General features: G+C 37.1%; 3 protein-coding genes across 6 annotated transcripts; 1 reads left to right on the top strand and 2 right to left on the bottom strand.

Annotated features, from left to right (window-relative positions):
* The first annotated feature begins 980 nt into the window (after nucleotides 1-980).
* On the top strand, nucleotides 981-2,827 carry LOC122016449. The gene has a single exon (XM_042573753.1). It carries the CDS (start codon nucleotides 1,160-1,162, stop codon nucleotides 2,780-2,782), a length of 1,623 nt encoding a protein of 540 aa, XP_042429687.1. The 5' UTR covers nucleotides 981-1,159; the 3' UTR covers nucleotides 2,783-2,827.
* A 34-nt stretch (nucleotides 2,828-2,861) lies between these two features.
* Nucleotides 2,862-5,279, bottom strand: LOC122016439 (carotenoid cleavage dioxygenase 8 homolog B, chloroplastic-like). The gene is made up of 6 exons (XM_042573741.1): nucleotides 4,975-5,279; nucleotides 4,143-4,889; nucleotides 3,882-4,075; nucleotides 3,630-3,819; nucleotides 3,444-3,546; nucleotides 2,862-3,325 (listed from the first exon to the last, which is right to left on the bottom strand). The coding sequence occupies exons 1-6, from the start codon at nucleotides 5,266-5,268 to the stop codon at nucleotides 3,180-3,182; spliced, it is 1,674 nt and encodes a 557-aa protein (XP_042429675.1). The 5' UTR covers nucleotides 5,269-5,279; the 3' UTR covers nucleotides 2,862-3,179.
* Nucleotides 5,280-18,540: 13,261 nt separating this feature from the next.
* On the bottom strand, nucleotides 18,541-23,184 carry LOC122016421 (serine/threonine-protein kinase STY8-like). Of its 4 annotated transcripts, XR_006121122.1 has the most exons (5): nucleotides 23,080-23,172; nucleotides 21,837-22,952; nucleotides 20,372-20,827; nucleotides 19,465-19,795; nucleotides 18,541-19,037 (listed from the first exon to the last, which is right to left on the bottom strand). XR_006121122.1 is itself a non-coding variant. In XM_042573725.1 (3 exons), exons 1-3 carry the CDS (start codon nucleotides 22,827-22,829, stop codon nucleotides 19,562-19,564), a joined length of 1,683 nt encoding a protein of 560 aa, XP_042429659.1. In that variant the 5' UTR covers nucleotides 22,830-23,184; the 3' UTR covers nucleotides 19,277-19,561. The 4 variants fall into 4 exon arrangements, 1 of the variants encoding a protein (XP_042429659.1); XR_006121121.1 differs by having other exon boundaries at nucleotides 18,541-19,040; nucleotides 21,837-23,184; XR_006121118.1 differs by having other exon boundaries at nucleotides 21,837-23,184.
* Nucleotides 23,185-23,516: the final 332 nt, after the last annotated feature.

Raw genomic sequence — 23,516 nt, 5'->3', positions numbered from 1 at the left:
CATGCATTTTTTTTAAGTACTTAATTAATGTTTAGTTAAAATATTTAATCTATATAAAAGGGGTTGAGGGTATTTAAGCAAAAACAATTAATAAAAGGATTTTTTTTTTAACAGGTGGACATGAAACTCAAATAAAAGAAAAATCTTTTATTATATTTTTAACTTTTTCATGTAATTTTCATGTCTAAAAAATTTGATTTATACTCTCTCTCTAGGTAAAGTTCTATTTACTTGACTTTCTCATATAAATATTGTTATCTAAATATTGTTATCTAATTGTCTCTCAAATTATTTAGATAAAAAAGTCTAAAATGAATATAATTTTTTTTAAATTTAGCACTTTAAATTAAAATTAAGTATATTTTCTATTAAAATTGTCCTTCATAATTTTTTAGATACAAAAAGTCTAAAAATAAATATATTTTTTTATTAAATTTAGTACTTTAAATCAAATTAAGTATATTTTCTATCAAATTAAGTATAATTTTTTTCCTACTTAATATAATTTCTTTTAAATTTAGTACCATTTAAAGAAAATCTAATATGTTTTTCATCAAATTGAGCATTATTTAAAGAAATTATAGTATATTTTTTATACAATTGAGGTGGAAAAAGAGTTGTGCATAAAAAAATATATTAGATTTATTGAATTTAAAATGAATTATACTTATTTTTTTAAAAAAAATTATATCTAAAAATAACAGGAGTAATTAAATAAATTAATGTCTATTATGTTTAATTATGGAGTAAAAATAAAATTTTTTATCAATAGCTATTGCATCCAAAGTTTAACTCATGATGGTAGACTAGATGTGAATTTTCCCATAAAAGAACCGGCTGGGATTTCTCAGCCGTCCGATCAAGGCGAACGGCGTTCCTCACTCGCCCATGAACTTTCGCCGACCGGGCCGAGTTTTTTATCCGGTTCGATCGGCCCACTAACCTTTTATCTGATAGTATCTGCCACACTTTGCAATCCTCATTTCAATCCTTCTTCACACAACTCGCAGACTGCGGTGGCGGCGTTCATCGGATTGGGTGCGATATTTCTGCGAACACTTCTCCGGCATCGCTTAGCTCGAATCCTCTGCCTTCCGCGGCTCTCCCACAGGTGCCAACCTTCCTCGCTATCTTCTTCTTTATCCAAATTCCTTGAACCATGCATCAGTGCCAACTCGCCAAGGCCTCGGTGATACCGTTCCTTTCCAAGATATCAAAACCAGGAAGCCGCCACCCAATGGTATCAATTTGTTTCTCCGAAGACTTCATTCGTAGAATACCTGGAAGCAGAAGTGTTCTCGATGTCAGAAGTTTTTCATGCCATTTTGGATCACGGGGGAGCGCTTGCGGATGGCAAACTAGGGTTTTTTCCAGTAGCTCGCGGCCGGGATCACCTGAGTTTGGTGGAAATGCAAAGACAACCGAATCACTGCCTTGGATAAGGGGATCTGATGGGAATAAGGGGGGGAAGCGGGTACAAGAGAGGGCGCCGGCTGGAACAAAGCGCTCTTCTTGGGCAGAAGCAGCGGAGAGCTTTCTTGCTAGAGATGAGCAAGGTATTGCTAGGAAAGATAACACCATCGATGCAGAGGAGGAAGACCTAGAGGCCGAGCCTGTCGACGACCCAAGGTGGGATAAGATTAAGAGCAGGTACAAAGATATCATCGGACGAGAGCCCCAATTTGAGAAACAGAAGAACCAGCACTGGAGTAAGAATGCGAGTTGGGAGAGAAAGCCCATTAAAGGTGCTGAAGAGTCATCGTTCAATACTACCGAGGTTCGTCGGTGGAATAATCAGGAGACTGCCGAGGTTCGCCTATGGAATAATCAGGAGAATTGGGGCAGGAAGACATGGAAAGAGGCGACTGATTCTTCTGTTCCAAAAATGGTTGGCCAGAGTGTTTATGGTGTTGGCCCAGTCTTGGCTGCATTGACGGCTGAAAGGAGGGAGTTTTATGCTCTCTATGTTCAGGAAGGATTAGACTTGAGTGGAAACAACAAGAAGAAGAAGGACAAGAAAGCAGTGGAGAGAATATTGAAGATAGCTGAGAAGGTAGGCTTGAAGGTTGTAGAAGCCTCAAAGCACGACCTCAATATGGTTGTCGATAACAGACCTCATCAGGGTTTGATTCTCGATGCTTCTCCCTTGGAGATGGTGAGCATAAGGGAGCTGGATCCTGTGATGCCAGAAGCCGGAAAATCTCCTCTCTGGCTTGCCCTGGATGAGGTGACAGACCCACAGAACTTGGGGGCCATCATCAGATCAGCTTATTTCTTCGGAGCAGAAGGTGTGGTCCTATGTGCCAAGAATTCAGCTCCTTTAAGCGGTGTAGTAAGCAAAGCTAGCGCTGGTTCCCTCGAACTGATCGAGCTTTTGTCTTGTAAGAACATGATGCAGTTCTTGTCATCTTCAGCTGAGAATGGTTGGCGAGTTCTCGGAGGATCAGTCTCTTCTAAAGCTGTATCCTTGAGTGAGGTTGAAGTGGGAGTGCCTACAATTCTTGTTTTGGGTAGCGAAGGCAGCGGGTTAAGGCCCCTGGTCGAGAGGTCTTGTACTCAGTTAATTAGAATCCCTGGAAGTTTTCCGTCAGATGCACACCATGGAACACCTGAAGTAGATGTCGAGGAAAAGGATCAGGATTGCTTTGGGAGAGATCTCAAGTCATTTCTTGCTGTCGAGAGCTTGAACGTTAGTGTAGCAGCCGGAGTGCTTCTATACCAATTGACTGGAAAGAATAATCACGATGTGCGTACTTCAGAGTTAAGTAATGATTTAATGTGAACTCCTGCCAGTTAAATAATGTTCTCAGTTAGTATTGTTTGATCTTTTCTGGTTTCCTTCTGATCTTTCTTGTTCTGAATTAACACATGAAAACCAAATACTATTATTTATCTTCATTAAAAAGGCTGGGTCGTCTATACAGATTTCCACATCCACACAACCAATATTCCCTACCCTGCAACGAAATGCTGCAATATGTGTACCCTGTAAGAAACCTGAACCAATTCTTCCACTACACTCAGTGCACTGACGAATTCATTCGAATGGCAGTCAGCACATTATTGTTCCTTGTTTCTAATGTATTCATACGCTATACAGCAGGTGGAGCGCCTTATTGCTGTTTCCCAGTATTCTTACAGCCACAATCTACAGACAGCATGCAGGTCGTCGGGTTGCTCTACTTGTTTGGAACCCAACATCCGTGCAAGCCATAGGGAAGTCCGTAGGGGAATTTGGCTCGTGCTAACTCCTCAAAGCTGCTGCCGTCCAGCACCAACGCGTACCCTTCTCCGTTCTTGTCACTCACGATGGAGATCGCCACCCCTGAAAGGGATAAGGAAGATTAATGTGCGTATTTGAAAGCGTTGGCTATATTCCTCTGCTTCATCATATCACTGCTGTAGTATAGGACAAAAGTTTGAAGTAGTGATCATGAACTCACCATCATCTTCCTCAGTGGCGCCTGGCCGTGCCACGAAGAACGGCTCCGATGGCACCGCGCCTTCCTCGTGCCAGTTCTTCGCCTTCTTCTCCACCAAATCGATCTGCGGTTCGGTATTCTTAGACGATTAGAAACGTAATTAACAAGCAGTAGTCGGAGTTTGTTAGTGATGATGCAGTAGAGGACCTTGGTGAGGGTGTTGGGGAAGTTGCAGGGGCGATTGGCTCCGCAGGCGTAGGCGTATCTGTACTTCTTGCCGAGGTAGGCCGGGTTGATGCTGCACATGTCCATTCCCCTGCCGTGCTCCTCTGGGTCCAGTGCCGCGTCCAGCTCCCCTTTTGGGCTGCCGTCTAATGGAATTCTGAACCTTCCCACCCTGTTTCAATCGATCAATTGATCATTATCGCAAGGAATCCTTCATCGAATTTGGTCATTTACCTTGCGTCGGGCAAGACATCGAGGCCGGCGGATGATCTCAAATTCTGCAGGCGAAGCAGCTCGAGGATGTCGGCGTTTGCGTTGTGCTCGCAGCAGTCGGCTATGATTCCGGTGATCCTTCCCTCAGAGTCGACCTCCTCGTACGCGTTGATGAAATGGAAGGTCACGAAAGGAGGGACCTCGACGCTTGCCACCTGAGAATGATCAGTGAGATCAGTTGAGATTAGAGAAGAGACATGTCGGTGAAGCTTCGATCATTACAATGTTTCCGGTGGCTTTGGACATGATGTGGACGTAGCTTCCGGAATCAGGGTGCCACTCGAACTTGTAGAGCGGGGTAGGCTCGGCGCGGAGCAGGTTCTGGACGCAGTACCTCAGGGGCATGTCCGGCACGACCACGTAGTGGTCGGTGGCGGCGAAGGAGTGGACCCAGCCTGGCGCCGGCACGGAGCCGCGGCAGTTGACGCGACCCAACACTTTGCGCTCGTTGCTCCCCGCCTCCATCCGCACCACCAGGTAGCCCGGCCGGAGTAGGTCCGGCAGCAGCGTCAGGAACTCCGACTCGGTCACGATGGGGTGGGCGGAGTGGATGAGGCCGCCGAGCTTGTCCTCGTACTCGAACCGCCCAAGAGTCTCCAGCGTGTCTGGGTCGATCTGGATGGACCCCTTGATGGTCTCGGTGAGGCAGACGACGCGGCCGTCGCCGAGCACGACGACGCCGGTGTTTGAGTTGTCGGTGAGCGACGCGCCGGAGAAGAGGCTGGCGAGCTCGCCCACGTAGGAGAGGAAGCTGTCCGGCTTGGGCACCTCGGAGAACTCGCGATAGCAGAGGCGCCGGTTCTTCTTCGCCGCCTTGTACGCCTCCGACTCGATTTGGCGGTGCGCCGCCACCGCGCGGCCCTGCCCGAACCTGACGCGGACCAGCGTGGCGTAGCCGTCGAACAGGTGCCGGAAGTCGTAGTCGCCGATGTTCCACAAGCCAGGGCCGTTCCGTAAGTACGTGCCATCCTGCAAATCAAACAAACATCGACACAGTTCGATTTATTTATCTTTTTAATTAACGATTAAAGCAAAATAACTATATATATCACACCAGCCAGAGTGGGATGTCTCCCTCGACGGCCATCTCGCCCTGCCACCGCTCCTTCCGGATGCTCCTCCACGCGGCGAGCTTGCCGGCGCCGCGTCCGGTGACGACGGGCTCAGAGGGTACGAGCGGCGGCGCGACTAGGTCGTTGATGACGGACGGAGGCGACTCAGTGGCAACGCCGGCTTTGACAGAGTCACGCCGCCGACTTTCGCCTGCTGGATTGAACAAGGCGCATCTTAGCATGCTGGAAGAGGAAGAGATGGCCTTTGTCGGAGCGAAGAAGAAGGCGGAAGCCATTGGAAGCGATGGAGCTAACTCGGTATACCAGACGGGTATTTATAGATTTGAAGGGCTCCACGGAGCATCTTAAACGATGAATTCTCATTGGCTACAGGACGAGATGAGATCGATCGATCGATGGGAAAAAACAAAAACAAAAAACAAAAAACAAAAATTATTTTATTTTAAAAAGAGAGAAAAAATTACGCCATCGTTTCAAAAGTGCCCAATTTCACTTGTTCTGCACCCTCTCTATTTTAGCCATATACAAATTTTATTTTTTTATTTTTAATTATTAATTATTTACCCCCTTTAATTTACAAGACTTTTAAAATGTTACGCATTTTAATTAATATTAATTTTAATGATAAAAAATATTAGTATTAAAATAATTAAACGAAATGATAAGTATTATTCAAAGAATAATACATTAATTTAATTTAAAATAATATATAATTTCTTTTAAAATATTCAACTAGTTGAAAATTAATAACAATCAGCTTTTTACGGAACTATATTTTTTTAAAATTACAAAATTATGTAGGCAATTTTAAAATTTTAAAATTATGAATTCATTTCTTATTTTACCTTTATCAGTTGAAACGAGCAAATCAATTGAATGATTTATTTTTTTAATCAAAATCGATTTTAGGTAAATTTGATTAATTGATCAAATGACTTTACATTAACATGAAATTAGTTTTTATGTGTTTGATTAACTCTCTTGATTATATTCATATTGAGGGTAGTAATTTTTTGAGCATGAATGAATATATTTGAAAATTTTAATCCATATTCAAAAAATTATTACTCTCAATATGTTGGGTCAAATTGGTATTTGAGGGTATAGATATAATCAAAAAAGGTCGACGAATATATAAGAACTAGTTTCATGTCAATCCGAGGTCATTTGATCCATTAGACAGTTTTGAATAAAATTGGTTGATGGATCAAATGATCTTGAATTGACATGAAACTAGTTTCTATTTTTAGGCAAAATAAACTGATGGAATTGATATGAAACTAGTTCTTATGCGTTCGTTTATTTCTCCTTATTATATCATACTCTCAAATACTAATTTGATCAAATATATTGAGAACATGAATTAAAATTTTCAAATACATTCGTGTTCAAAAAATCACTGCTCTCAATATATTGAGTCAAATTGACGTTTGAGGGTATTGATATAATCAGGAGAAGTAGTCGAACACATAGAAATTAGTTTCATGTCTCCGAGGTCATTTAGTCCATCAGAGGTTTTTGGGCAAAATCGTTTGATGGAACAAATGACTTTGGATTGACATGAAACTAGCTCCTATATTCGTCTACTTCTTCTGATTATATCCACACTCTCAAATATCAATTTGACCTAATATATTAAGAATTGTAATTTCTTAAACACAGATGTATTTGAAAAATTTTTGAATGTCAAAATTTTGAGTAAATCAGTTAATTGATTTTTTTTCTATCAAAGTCGATTTTAGGTAAAATCAGTTGATGAACCAAAAATGACCTCGAATTGATATGAAACTAGTTTCTATGCGTTTCGTTAGTTCTTCTAATTATATTCATGCCCTCAAACGTCAATTTGACTCAATATAGTAAGAGCGGTGATATTTTGAACATTTGTTTAAAAAATTATTGCTTTCAATATATTGTGTCAAATTCGTATTTAAGGGTATGACTATAATCATGAGAAGTAGAATAACACATAAGATCTAGTTTCATGTCAATCCGAGATCATTTGGTCCATCATCTAATTTTGCCCAAAATTGGCTGATGGACTAAATGACTTTGGATTGATATCAAACTAGTTTCTATATGTTCATCTACCTCTCCTTATTATACTCATGCTTTGAAACATTAATTTGACTTAATATATTGAGAGTAATAATTTTTTGAATACGAATATGTTTGAAAAATTTAATTCGTGTTTAAAAAATCATTACTCTTAATGTATTGGGTCAAATTGGTATTTGAGGGCATGGATATAATCAGAAGAGAGAGACGAACACATAAGAACTAGTTTTATGTCAATCCGATGTCATTTGCTCTATCATCCGATTTTAGCCACAACTAGGTGATAGACTAGATGATCTTGGATTAATACAAAACCAGTTACTATGTGTTCGTATCCATACCTTCAAATACCAATTTGATCAAATATATTGAGAGTAATAATTTTTTAAACATAAAAATATTTGAAAAATTCAATTCGCATTCAAAAAAATATTGCTCTCAATATATTGAATCAAATTGGTATTTGAGGGCATGGATATAACCATGAGAGGTAGACGAATAGAGAAGAACTAGTTTCATGTAAATTTGAAGTCATTTAGTTTATTAGTCGATTTTAAGCAAAATCGGCTAATGAACTAAATGATCTCGGATAGATATGAAACTAATTTTTATGTATTCATCTACCTTTCCTTTCCTGATTATATCTATATCCTCAAATACTAATTTGACTCAATACATTGAGAAAAATAATTTTTTGAATATGAATTAAAATTTTCAAACATATTCGTATTCAAAAAATTATTATTTTCAGTATATTAAGTCAAATTGATGTTTAAGTACATGGATATAATTATGAGATGTAGACTAACACATAAGAACTAATTTTATCTAAAATCGATTTTGATTTAAAAAAATAAATTAATCGATTGATTTAATCAAAATTTCGACGGCACATAATAAAATTTATTCGACTCATAAAAAAAAATCAATCCACTAATAGAGATAAAATGAGAAATAGATACATGATTTAGTAATTTTAAAGCTATCCTACATGATTTGATATTTAAAAACTTATCTATATGATTCAGTAAAAAACTGAACCAATATAGTTACTTGGTTAACAATATAAAATAGGTTTAACTTAATATAGAGAATGATTAAGTGATTTTATAATTATTGGAATCAAAAGACAAAGTGATTGGAGGATAAACGTCAAGAGATCATATCTCTGGGTCCCAAAAAAAAAAGTAAATCAAGGGATAAATCATTCATAATAATGGCTGGATCGTGGTGGTAATTCGGTCGCAATTGGTTGTGATCTCTCGCTGGATTCATCATCCCCATCAGGTTATAGTTTAGGTTGGAGTGCACGGCCGGACGCTACCCGGAGATCACTGGAAGTGGGCAGGTATCCAGGTTGTCGGGTGCTAAGCGGGGGTGGCCTCCGGTCGCCTGCTCTGAGCTAAACTATAACGTGGCGGGGATGGTAAACACAGGGAGAGATCGTAACCAATTGCGATCAAATCGTGGCAATGATCCGACCGTAATTACGAGTGATTCATCCCCTAGTCCACTTTTTGTGGACCAAGAGATTTGCTCCCAAACGTCAAAGGCATTATGAATAATAAACTTATGTAAATACAATAATTTAACACTTATGATACGACGAATAAGGTGGAGCTCCCAAATCAGGTCAAAGTTTAAGAGGTCGGCTGATATAGCGGTCAAAGTTAATGAGAGGTCAACCCTCATAGCTCGTGTAGACGACAGTCCTGATAGAGAGGTCATCCGACTGGACCCTTGGGCCGGTCGGACCCCAAACCCCTCAGTATGGATGAAACTCTAAGCTGAGTCTGCATCATCCAGACCAAGGTCCTCTCTATTACTCGTGGTTAGCACAGTTAACTATTCCAACCGAGTAAATTAACCGATTAGACCTATGGTCTGATCGGACAAATTGGATATTTGGTTCTACCAAACTATGGGGCAAAACTAAGAGGCTGAGTGAAGGACAAGCACCTAACAACACTCCATAAATCTGACCTAGTTACCCTTGCAAATGAATGATGATTAGATTACAGGAAGGACTTAGTCAGCTTGTTAAATAAGCATATTAGGGGTCCCTCAACCCAACGGTCTCATAGTCATTTTTGACATTTTGTGCCACGGAAGACAGAGAATATTCTATATGTCATCTGTACACTAGAAGTTTCCAGCCTACCAAACACGGAGATTGTGGATCCACTTTGAGAAAGGTGTCAAAGTATCTTTACAATTTATCCATTTTTTTTGGACATACTTTGAGATTTGTGCATAAATAAACAATAATAGTATAAAAGGGATTCTTCATCTACAGGCAAGACTACGCAATTTGACTTGTCTAGTATTATTGTTCGCTCCATTGTTCACTACCCATAATTTGATTACTGAATTGAATGTCGGAGTGCCTGCACTGCAGGAAATCCCTTATTTGGCCCGGTTGTTGATGTTCTTTTTGACACGCAAGGCCTCTTAGAGTCATTTTTTCTAATGAGGAGTTTTCACACATTCAACATTAGAATCATCTCCCGAACCAATCATCTTCTCTGTTTGTAGACATAATCAACTTATATTAAAAATTAATGAGTTAAAAAAACATATGTAGTAAAGTAATGTGAATAATAGAATAGCACTCGTGATAATTTATTCATAATTAACAATTAAAAAAAGCTTAATTGTCATTAAAACAAATTAAATAAATAGCTCGCGAACAAAGCGTGTAATAGAATATAGTTGAAGAATAGATGTCAAAATGCCAGCCAATCAGCTGGCATAATATAGAAACTAACAGTTAGTTTTATTATTATTTTTATGTTACTAATTTGTCTAGTTATTATGGTTAATGATCACCATTACCCGATTTGATGTAGATAGAATAATACAATTAAGCTCCAGCCTTGCAGTTTTATTGTCTTAAAGATTCAGTGAGCTGCTAATTAACCATAGTTTTCAGCAATGATTATATAATTTAATAATTAAAGTATTTGTTTGAAGATAATTTTTTTAAGAATAGGATAATGATATTGATTTAATGTATTAAATTGATTAAATTGATATTACAAAATAATATAAGACTAGTAGAATGAAGATTTGCAACAAGAAAATGTATTTTTAAAAGAAATTAAGATATCAGAATATATTTGACTTTTCGAACTGACTATTTTAAAAATGATCTATTTTAAAAATGATTGATTTGATCCTATAAAAGTTTCTCATTCGTCATGAGATCAATTGGAAAGGGCAAATAGCTCATCACGCGACTAGCATTCTAAGGTTATTTTTACATGGGAGGGAATTAATTTCGTAATATGTCATAATTGAAAATCAAATATTTAATTAACTACGAAAAGTATCTTATCATTGCACTCCCTGAGACAGCTTATACAGTATATTAAATATGAAACATCCACAGTGAAAAAAAATATTCGAAGGATATAAACATATCATACGTATGATTAAAGTGTAAGTGTATAATATATTTATTGGTATGATATTAAGATATATATATTTAAATAATATTTGAAGAATAGACGGTAGAAAATGAGAAAAAAATTAACTAATTGATGTGGTGATGAGGGGGTATTAATTCAGAATAATACACATTAAATATGTGCATGTATGCAAATTTTATCAAAGAATTTATATTTATATAAAATATAATATATATTTAATCTTAGACCGTCTAGGAAAATTAAGTCTCAATTATCTAATGCTTCGTAAAACTAGTACTAGCGGTTTTTATTATATTTATATTAGAATAAAAAATTTCACCAAACTTATTGAAAAATTCATATCTATGCGAAAACTTACAAAAATTATTTATTACAAATCAAAATTTCTTCGGTTCAAGTGGCAAAGGCGGTTCACTCGTCCCACCGTACTCATCATAAAGGTGATAAATCATAGATAACTACTAGTCATCAGTATATATAGGTGGCTAAGGTCATCCCAGTGCACTCGATCGATCCAGAGGAGATAAATTATGGATAACTATTAGCATCAGTACAGGTGGCTAAGGCCACCCTAGCGCACTCGCCACAAAGGAGGAAAATCATGAATAACTACTAGTCATCAGTACAAGTGACATGAGAAAAGTTATGCTGAGACACATCGAGTTTCGATCCTAAGACTTACATGTGACAACACTCCATGTCTTGACCACTTAAAATAATTATTAATTGTTGAATTTTTTTGTGTTTATTGCACACATTATCAATGTCCAAATTGAACTCATATTTATGAAAAAATGCAATATGAAAATAAAATATCAAAATGTTAAAATATATATATATATATATATATATATATATATATGATCACAATCCACAGGAACTACTAATAAATAATAATTATTTTACAGTTGCTAATAAATTCTAAATTTAATAAGTCTGATTATATATTGATTTAGTTTCGAAGGGATATAACTTTAAGTGTACATTTTATGAATTAGTATTATTTATATTCTAAATAAAAATTTCAGCATTATGCTTGTATATTTATGAAATTTTTTGACTACTAATAGTTTCCTTTTTGCCTTAACCATGTGGTGTGTCCAGTCTAAATTAAACCTCTTTAATTGATATTAATGTTAATATTATATGGATTTGAACCTAAACATCACGAGTTCTTGTTTTTGGCATGCAACATATACAATGATCTTGTCCACCACAATTGATTCTGTGACGCAATAGTAATTAGCTAAATCAATCTTTAATCATCACCATTTATTAAGTTCTAAGTCCTCCTCGAATGCAATTAGCTAACATAATTATGCGCGCAATGAATTATTCCTTCATTCTTATCAACTAATATAATTAATTGGCCCAAGGAAATTAAATGAAACCACTCAATTGGCATCACACGACAGTCAAAGCCAATTTGCCTACCATAACTTAATTAATTCCCTTCTCTCTTTTATAATTCAACGGCTTGCGTTTAAGAGGGCGAAGGAATCTAACAAAGAGGATTCCAAACCGCTGAAAGTGGGGTGATAGATAAAAGAAGGTGGTGCAACGCCAAAAGCCTCTTATTAATTTCTTCTACATTAATCATGTTGCTTTCCAAACACCCTTGTTTCTTTTTCCCCAGTGGACCTTCCAAATTAATTAATTAATTAATTATATATATATATATATATATACCCAGTCCTAAAGTCGAAGAGATAGAAAATTGAGATGTAACGCTCACGTTGACCTTTGGTGGACTCTGACAGACCTGTAACACAGATTAAGTCAGTGCCGAGTCAGAGAAGGGGTACCCGGCATTGACCCCCTGATGCTAAGTCAATCACCGGTGATGAGGAATGAAGCGGAGCAACAAGAATGTTACAGTAACGTAAACAGTGAATATCGCATGTAATGCGTACCTCCGCCGATACCTGTACCTCCTTTATATAGAGCTTTGGTAGCACACGTGCACGTTTCCCAAGGTGAGTACGCTTCTCAAAGTTTTCCATGAAAAGACGTGTTAGAAAAATGTCCCTGACATAGTATCTTAACGGACCGAGCATATCTTTGAAGTGACAATGAAATCTTCTGCTGTACGATCTTTTGGTAGCCCATGTCCAGTGTCAACGACACCAATTCCCAAAAGGATGTTGAGGGATATCAACGCACTGTACTACTAGGCTGAGCGGGTTGGCTGCTCGGCCGTCTATTCACCGCTCTGGTGTCCCATCCAATCGGCCGGAACTTCGATACTTCTTGTTTACTTGAACGAAGTTCTACTCTACCACTATCGAGTTCTGCTGTCAAACCGAGCGGGGTAGCTGCTCGACCGAAGTTGAACTCTGTCGATGCCAGACTTTGCTGTCTGGCCGAGCAGGGTAGTCGCTCGGCTCGTCTTTTATATGTCGTTCTCCCTTGAGCGTCGGTTGTTTAAATGCTCTCCATGTTGAAGGTGATAGCGGATTGGAGCCTTCTCCCCGATCGAAGCATGCTTTACTTGACCGACTGATGTCATCTACGTATTCATCGCCTTGATATATATATATATATATATATATATTTTGACGTAATTAAATTTTATATATATGGATCAATCAAATTAAACTAGCTAGAACAATCCAGTAGTCGTGCATGACGCTGGAGTTGGCTCTTCATGTTGTAGTCCGGGCAGCATGGATGATCTTATTCGCCCCAAATATATTTATATTTATATAAATATACTTTTCATGCATGGTGACGTACGTGGTGGCGATCGATCGATCGCATTGTTAATTTGTTCTGTGTCAAAATGTAATGTCTTTATAGTATCATCAAGCTTTGTCAAAAGTTTATAAAATTTAATTAAAAAAGTTTTTATATAGGATTGTATAGGTGAAGTTTAAAGTTTTCAATTTAAGAATAGTTTTAAATATTTAATTTTTTTTTAGAAAGTGGAGCCAATAATTAATATACATGATTATTATTTTTTAAATAATTTAAAAATAAATTATTTGATGAATTAATTATAATATTTGTATTTATAAATAATTAGTAATAATTAAAATTATATATATTTTTAAAAAATAAATATATTTGAGATAAGTTAAAAAAATATACAAATGACTATAATTAAATTAAATTTATATAATAATTAAATATTAAATAAAATGATAAATTATATTAAATTAAAAATTAATTAATTGTTAATTATAAATAAATTAAATTAAATATTATAATTAATTAAAATATCAAATGAAAATTATATAAAGATATTAAATAAAAAAATTGTATGTAGATTTTTTTTAATTGAGAAGAGAATAATAAATTTGTATTGAAATTGATGTAATATGTATGAAGTCATGTAATTACATGTAGAGAAAATTTAAAAAAAAAATTCAAACTTTAATAATTGAGAATATTTCAATAAATTTTTATAATATTGATGTGATATGTTAAATTATTTTAAAAAAAATATTCAAAATTTTAACGATCGATTGGAGATGCCCTTAACATTTAAACCGCTTTCCGTGACTCTGTCGCCCACCATTTTAATTAGTGTGGTTGACAAAGAATCGGATATTACAAATATATATATATATAATTTATCATATAACTAAAAAAAATCGATAAAAACTACTGATAAAGAGCATTAAAAAAATAATTCATTTGGATTCGAGCACTCAGCTGCAGAAAAATCCAATCCCTGACTGTCCGTAACTAGGTCAACAGATCGGTTCTGTATTGACCCAGCTCAAATTAACCGCCAAATTGGCGGGCGGCTTGCCGGTTCGGCGTTTTTTTCAAAAAAAAAATTGTGTTTTTATTTTTTAATTTCTATATATTTCTTAAAAATTAATTTATCAGTGTAGAGATTTAAATTAGGATCTTTCATATTAGAAATAAACATCCTAACCAACTATAAAGTTTTAGCATGTTAATTAATTGTTTAATAACTAGTTTTTCTTTTTATTCTTTTAATAATTTAAAAATAGATGTATATTTATTAATTATTTAATTTATAATCATTTATTATATATTAATTAATTATTTAACAAATAATTAATATTTTTACTATATAATTATTCTTAATAAGTCCAACACTTTCGAATAATTTTATAAATTTATATTTTTAAAAAATAATATAATAATCTTGAACAATGACACATTGTGACAAATGATGTGTAAATTATGAATTGACAGTTTCGAATACTAAATCGTAATCTGTTAGTGTGTGCACTTATGTGTCAAGACACTTCTTATGTATTTTGTGGATAATAATTTAATAAAGGCAAGAATTTATCATTAATTAATTACTTTTCTGTACGTATATGATTAATGATAAAGTCCCACAGATTAATGAGTATATTAATCTGAAAATAGTCCTTGATCAGATAGATATCTAGAGGGGACATGGATATCTAGATCAACGCTGAGTATGACTAGGTCGAGATAGACCGGAGGGATGGATATCCAAGTTGTACTTGGGGGTGCCTTGAGTTTAGAGGTACACTGGACACGACCCGCTCAAGAGGAGACCACATATTAAGCATCATTGCTTATTCCTCTTATGAACGAGTGTAACTAATCTTTTGACTTGAGACCTTCATTTATTCTATGCGTGGAGTTATGTACTTTGACGCCGTTAAAAACAGTCTTTAATCGGATTGTGATTAATACGGTAGTTGGGTGTATGACAAAACGTAGAGAGAATAGTGTTGAGTCAATAGAGGATTCATCGCTCTCTTGTATTAGGAGTTAACATCCTGGCCGCTTGATAGAGATATTAGTGACTCAAAATCCATGGCCATGGGAGGAATGATTTATCATTCAAGAGGAGTCTATTATATCTTGGAAATCAAGTAAAATAATTAATTTGGTAATGATGCATAATGTATCGAATTAATTGGGATGTAGGCTTTAGACGAAGAGATTGAATTACACAGTAATCGGTTCATAGTGGTTTACAGTTTATGACTGATATTAATTTTATCGCGTTGGGTGGCTAAAAACCGGTTACCTTAGTCTGTGTATGGATTTACACTGCCTTCGTGTATAAAACCTAGAGGGTCGCACGCATAGCACATAGACATGAACAAGAGTATCGGAAGCTAGTCGAGATCAAGATCAAATATGGATTTATTTGATACAAAGAAGAGAGAATTCGAATAGTCATAATCATGATGATTAATGGAGAATTCGAAGAGTCATCATAATGATAATTAATGAAGAATTTGAAGAGTTATCATAATGAAGGTTATAAATGAAGAATTTATGGAGCCTATAACTCTTCATCTTCCTTATTAATGAAGATCATAAATGATGAATTAATTGAAAGCTTAACTCTTCGTATTCCTTGGAAGCTATAAATAGCCATCCTCGGAAAGAATCAAAAAAGGATTTTCATTCTCTCCATTTCTCCTTCGTCAACTTCGTCCTCCACCGGAAGAGATCGGTAGTGCTTCCAAGACTTTGTCGATCCAAGTGGCTAGCACCTAACGGATCGTATCAAGTTCGTGATCTAGTGCGCGTGGATACAGCTAGAGGAGTCACACGTGGGGCTCTTATTTGTCTATCTGTCTGTGATATCATTCACACCTATCGAGGACTCGAGGTATGTTTTATATTATTTTGTGTAAAACTATATGTATCACGAAAGATCCATGATTAAATATATGTCTTCTGCTGCGCTCCGAACCCAACATAATCATCGTATACAGTTAAAGTTAAGGGTTGACCCCTAAAAAATCGTTGAACCCGTGATTCCGAACTCTAGAACCGTTGGTTCTGAACTGGGGTCAAGTCTAACTGCAGATTAACGGATGAGTCTTTAGAGGATATTTTATTAAATGGTAGCTATTCTTTTGATTTAGATATTCGACTGCAAATTAATGAAGAATATTTTATTAAGAGAGGCATCGCTTTTTAGTGGAGTTACTCTGTCCACGAGATGTCCAGTTGATTAGAGGGTGACAAATTTATTATAATATAATAGAGACTAATTTCTGACGATCATATGCTCCTAAAAATAAACTCCCTGCCCCCCTAATCCCTTGGGTGCGCTGAGGATAATGATGCATATCTAACTCTGAGATGGATGTTGTACATATTTTATATATTGATGATTCACAATCAACAGTGCGGTGTTTAAATAATTGATCCGTTCGCATTATTCCTAGCTATTTCTAGCTTAATTCCTAGCTATATGTTTATGTCCACCTCTCAATCCTCCTCCAGTTTTAATTTTCTTGGTTTCAGAATTTTGCTCAAGTTGGTGTATATATAGCTGCCATCTATTACACCAACTGGATCAAACTGATCTTTATTGGTATTAATTGGATATTAAATTGGGAATTAATTAAGCTTTGGTCAATATATTAAGCAATTGTTAGTTTAGTACAAGTCAACCTAATTAATATAGCATGACTGCTTGCGTGATTCCGACAATGTCTTTTTCTTTGAAAGTTATATATATATTATAGATAGATACGGAGAGAACAAGAACAAGAGTGTAAAACAAGGAAGAACAGGTTGAACAAGAAGAGATATTCTATCACTCTTGACTCATGAGAATACTACAAGAAAGTAGTGTTTAATTAGTAAGTGATTGATGCATACATGATAGACCAGTAGCGCAATCAGAGTTTTTCTCTTTCAAAATTTACATTGCGATATCAGAAGCTAGCTACCAATAACTACTCTGAGGGAATCTTTTGATCTAGTGACATTGAATCTTTGGAGAGTGATGATGTATGGTTAAGTGATAGAATGAATCTAAAATTTGAAGCATGTGGCAAGTGTGTGTAATCATCAACATGCCTCTATTTGTTTTTAAGACAATATAATTGACCCAAAGAGCGCACTTAAAAAATTGCCAAATTTCCAAAGGTGCATTTAACTTTCAAATTTCTTAAATGGTATACTTGAATTTCTTGATCCTGTCCGAATCGCTGAACCGGACGCTGGGCACGTGGCGCTCTCCTAGTTGCTGACGTAGATCTACAACTAGTCGCGTGGAGCTCCGGCGAACCTGCAAAGAAGTCGAGCCGGGAAAAGGTTCCCGGCGACGACCCTCCGACGCTCAAGTCAGGTGAGGGAAAAACAAGAAAGTAGCTCCAAGGATTGAAGATTTCATACCTCCGGTGAAGTCTAATGGCCTTTATATAGAGCCACGGGAACTTGGTGCACACAAACCGAGGTGTACATGTATCATATCCCATACCGCAGCATGGGTTTGTCAGAAAAGCATGTCTGACTCCATACCGCTACAGTCTGAGCGTCGCTTTGATGGGACAGCAGAACATTCGATCGCACCATACTGAGTATGGTCTGGTTTTCGAACATACCTGTTGTCAGCAACAAGGGTTACTGAGATGACGTTCACACTGTCCTCTACTCTTTGACTTCCTCTTCTCGGATCGACCATCAAGCCGCTCGGCCAGAGCATTCGTCTCTGGTCCGACATAGGTGGTCGTCCGTCCGGGAAGGTTGAGGGTCGTCCGTCCGCTCGGCTCGTATCGCCTGAGACCCTGGTCAAGCAAGCAAACGGCTCGGCCTTCAGTCGTGCGTTGTATCGCGGCCGGGCGGATTATCCGCTCGGCCATATGGAAATATGGGCTCCCAGTCAGATGATTGTCCCTTCGGATAGGAATCATTGCCTGGTGATCGGCATGTCCCGCCTGCTCTTCGAGTTCATGGGGTTGACCCCCCTTTGACTGTCATCCTCCATGTGTCGCTGGACTTTCCCTTATGAGGGCCCCCCGGTCTTACTATCGGATCATTTCTCATTTTACTTCAACCGCTAATTGTCTTGCATTCAAAGAATAATATTTCGGTGGTACTAATTTTCAAAGAACAATATCACTATGATATTAATTTTCACATATCATCACTTTGGTACTACATAACCCTAAAGATAGCATCACTGTGAAGCTGTCTTTTGAAAATTAACACTATAATTGTGCTTATTTTGAAATGTAGCATCACAATAATGTTCATTAAAATTCAGCATCATAGTGATATTATTCTTTGAATATAATACTATAGTAGTTGACGGGAGGGGTAAAATAGGAAACAAGTGCGCCAAAATTCTAAAATTTAAATGGGTCTTTTGATATTTTCATAATTTTAAATACACTTTTTGGTCCATTGCTAATTTTTTTTATATTTATAATTACATTAAAAGTACTATATCCTATTTTGAAGTTGAAAGGTAAAGTAAAAAAAAAAAATTGACAATATCTCTTTAATTACCTAGGAAGAAGGAAATGATAGGAAGAGGGGGACAAGCAACTTGCAAAATGTGTCCCTACTTTTCATTACCCATGCACTTAGACACGGACCCACACCACGCCGGCATGAGATATTGTTGGTGAATCGATGTGGCAGACAGGAGCGTGACGCTAGCACGTACGTACGCCGGCAGAGCAGCTACCTCGCCGTTGATTCGCCGGCGAGGCTGGGTGCTTGGCGGGGCCGGACCGCCACCAAATACCCCACCATGGCGAGTCCATTTCGGTCGGCCCTTCCTCGACCAGGTGAATTGGATACGTCCATTCTTGTCTGCCCAACTTCACCAGTACTGCCTGCTTCAACCCATGAATTATCATTTAGATCATCAAATTCTATAAATCACAGCCACTTTATCTATAATTGAACAATTCCATATATGCTATATTTGTTTTAGTTCACCTTTTAAGGAAACATTTCTTTAGAAAAATGCTTCCATATCACTATTTAGTGGAATTCCACTATCACAACTCAAGGAGGGTTCTTCCTTCTTGATGGCTTGCAACAGCTGAATTGATATTTTTTTTTCTACCAGTTGAAATCCTCAAAGCAAATCTAATATTATTATAAATCATCTGCCTAACAAGTAAGCTGAAATTGCATTCTTCTAAATGATCATCATGTAATACTTATCACCGTGCACAAGAATGCAGGAAAGCTTCCTTGCACAGCACAGTATTTGTTTAATTTATAAAAGAAAATGTAAGAACATTCTTGGCTTACTCTCTGTCAGCAGGTTATTGATGATATGCACCAAAATTCCCAAAAGGAACGCGAGTTAAGGAAGTTTGGCCATGGGAGAAGCTGAGTCATCTCAGTGTTAGTGACTTTTGAGCTTTTGCATCCAATGGATTAATCGTTTCTTATGATCCTGGCAGCTCGAGTTCAGAAGCTGATTTAGGGTTCCATCTTGAGATAGAGCGGCCTCAAACTGCTCCAGAACCTTGACAATTTGCCAAAATTCAGGTCGCTTCTCTGGAAGTATTGACCAGCATTGCTCTATCAGGACTTTCAGAGGTGGAGGACAATTGGTAGGAATGGGCGGCCGCAAGTTCTAAAAAAATTAAATAAAGCAGAGTAAGCATCAAATACGATCATTTACTCAGAAAAATCATTAAGCCATTGATTACAACAATGAAGAATAAACCTTGTTATGATCTAAAACTTACAAGTAAATGATACCGTGATTAGCATTCAAACTTTCTTGTGATTCTAGCTAACTGTAATGTATTGAGATATTGTCTTTGGTTATAAGTCATTGATAACTAACTTTGTTTGACTAAATAACTGAATATATTTTATAACTGAACATCTATTATGTGTGATAAATTTTATACTACTGTAAATATAGGCCATTCAAGTTCTATAAGAAACCCTAAAGATTGTATGCTAAATCATGATATTCACGTTAAAAAATCCTAAAGATTTTAAACATTAGCATTACTAAATGTTATTGTTTCCATACATTTGATATTCACGATAATACATTTTCTAGTGGAATATTAAATATTTCTCAACAAGTTTGTCGAAATGTCATAATTATCCAGATAAGCGACTAAATCCTATTCTATATCAATTCTGGTTGAAATACAATATATTTAAGAACCAATATAGGTTATAGAATAAAAACCTTATCGACCACTGCAAAAGCCGCTTGGATTGGTGTCATTTCCTCATATGGAATTTTCCCTGTTGCCATCTCCCATAAGAGCAATCCAAAGCTGTACACATCAACCTTCCGGCCATATGGCTTATGTTTGATCATCTCAGGTGCCATCCAACGATAAGTGCCATCATCCTCTGTCAGTGCATCACAATATGCTTCCTCGCATGCAATTCCAAAATCAACAATCTTTATGCAAAAATCTTGATCGAAAATAATGTTCTCAGGCTTCAAGTCACGGTGAATAACTCCTTGGGAATGAATATACTCCATTCCTCGTGCAATTTCCAAAGCAATAGAAACTAGTTTTTCAATAGCAAGAGATTTGTGCTCAAGTTTGTGCAAAAATGCTCTTAAAGAGCCTCCAGGAAGATACTCAGTAATAATGCAAAAGGCCTGTGGCTGCTTACATGCCCCCGTGAGCTGCAAGAAAACACAAGATATTAACGCTGTATTGGAGTGTCACCTAGTCAAATTCCATATCATGACTCTTTAAAAGATAGCAAGCAATATAGTGATGGCATGTAAAATAAAAGAAACTAAAACAAGTTTTATGCTGACCCGCTATTTTTTGTATGTCTTTTTAACATTGATCTTAGTAATCTAAAAAAGGGATTAGTGTAAACGAGCTGTGTACCAAGCATATTTACCAACATTTCATCAATATTAAAGTCCAGTTTTTCATTTTGCGACTCTTGTAGGCATTGGTTTCTCTTGAACTATAATAGCTGATATATCCAACTCAACCAATGGATACCATAATAAAAGAGTTTGAAAACTACGGAAAAGCAAGCACCAAGTATAATTGATACTTGATGTAGCATAGAATTAGTTGCTAATACAACCAGAAATTTGTTATGCAAAATGCCAAATAATAGCGTCCTCCTGGAGAAAGAAAATTGTCCAACCATTATGGTATTTTGATTCATCATAAAGCATGGTAGTCTCCCACACATAACTAAGAGATGAAAACAAGAACAACAATGACAAGATAATTCTAGCATTTAATATAAAAAAGGACAAGTGGATAGCTTGAATTTTTTTCTTTATCTTTAAAAGAAAAAGTGTAGGCATGCCATCATGAAATCAGAACTTAGAGAATTACAAGTTCATCAGACTAAATCACGTAGGCACAATTAGTGACAATGAAACTGTTCAAGCGAATGATTTTACTATGTTTTCAACGAACCAACTAATATTTTTAAGGTCTTTGTTTCTAATGACATGAAGTTCCAAATATAGACATATACTGTTACAAAATTTAGTTGAAGTGTGGGAAAAGCCAACTTAAAGCTAATTTTGGAACCACTTAAAGATTTTGTGAAACTCATGAACTGTGGCAACTATATATAACCATGTTGATGAATAACTAATTTCATGGACAATGATAGGTGTAACAAACAAATGAATAGTTAAGAATTATGGAACGCACCTTAATCACATTGCGATGGTAGAGATGTGACAGCATGGTAACTTCCCTAGTGAACTGCTTCTCAAGTCGAGCAGCAAACAATCCATTATCGTCATCATCAGGTTGCCTAATAATTTTAATGGCAACAGGTTGACCCTTATAAATACCATGGTACAACTTACTATGAGCACCGGAAGCAAACTTAAGGCCAAAATATAACTCGCAAAGATCAACATTCCACTTTTCTGTCATTTCCAAGGCAGCTACCTTCCCTCCTCCATGATCAAAGCAGCTTACCCAAGAAGATTCCTTCCGAGCTCCAGACTTATCAGGGGCTCTGAAGGAAAATGAATGCTTCGGATGACTCTTCTCCAAAGTATTTCTCCCCGAAACCTCGTAGTGCCCACCATGAACTTTATCACTCTTCTTCCTGGAAGACGGCGGAGTCGAAGATCTCTTCTTGACCAAGCGAGCTTCCTTAAAGGCATCAGAGAGGTTGGTGGTGGGAAGAGGTGATATCGACCTTTCCTTGGGGTTTGAATCTGGCTTGTGATTTTGTTTGGCACCCAATTTCACCTTGATTGAAGAAGAAGAAGAAGAGACTTTTGAAGAGCTCAATCCTTCTGTTTTAAGATCATAAATTGAAAACCTCGAACCAGTGACATCAGGAGAGATCAATCCATCTGATTTCGAGGCCGGATGTCCTCCAGGACAGAAAGAGAAATCAGAGCCATCGGCACCGAGGCAGTTCGGCTTCTCTCCCTCCCATGGATCGCCACATTGGAAATTCAAGCACTTTCTGGAGTTTTGCGTCTGCAATTCCGCGATTGAGCTCTTCAGTCCCGACGGGGGCTCACAGGGAGAAAACCTATTAGAATGGAAACTTAAAACATCATCCGGTTCCTTGGACAACTCGGCCAGCAGTTCCCGTTCGGAGACCGATCTCGTACGGGGGCGGCGCGTGGCGTGCGCAAACTTCGACCTCAGCACCCAAGAAAAGTGCTCCTCCTCCATTTCTCCAGAGAGGATTCCTCCAGATCCGATACCAAGATCAGATTTTTTTAAACCCTCTGACCTCCCAAAACGCCCCCCAAATCGATCACGCCATCCCCGAATCCAAGCGCAGCACTGCCAGCCCTACCACAATCGACCAAAACAACTCGAGAATCCCAGAAAGGACGAACAAACGATCGACCTTCGAAACTACTTTAATACATACAAAAAAGAATAAAAAAAAGTTATGAAAACGAGTGTTACAGTCAACCTAAGTGCACAAGGCGAAGCCACGCGCGAAACCTCGTACGCCGGCGGTCGTGCTCGGCGAATGGGCTGAGAAGAAAGAGACGAATGCGACGGCTCAATACACTGGTTTATCTCGTGGCAAGAGAAGAAAGCCGGATCGTTAAGCTTTCAGATGAAATCCCATCCGTCCGTTCTCATATATGAGTAGGGCCATTGGATTTGGAGAACCGACGGGGCATTTCCTAGGAACGGTATTAAAAGGAAATAGAGATTATATAATAATACTTCTTCATTTAATATTTTATAAAAAAATAAATAATACGTCTCTATTTCGATCAAGTATATTTTGTTAACTTAGTTTTATTTAATAAAATATACTTGTAAAAATATATTTTTTTATTCAGATTTTTTTTTTCCATTCGGATAAATTTCAACTTAGGCTGCGCTCTGAAGATACCG

This window comes from Zingiber officinale, chromosome 1A, assembly GCF_018446385.1.
Source record: "Zingiber officinale cultivar Zhangliang chromosome 1A, Zo_v1.1, whole genome shotgun sequence".
NCBI classification, from domain to species: Eukaryota; Viridiplantae; Streptophyta; class Magnoliopsida; order Zingiberales; family Zingiberaceae; genus Zingiber; species Zingiber officinale.
Note: the sequence above shows the minus strand (reverse complement) of the source record. Positions and strands in the feature narration are given on the sequence as shown.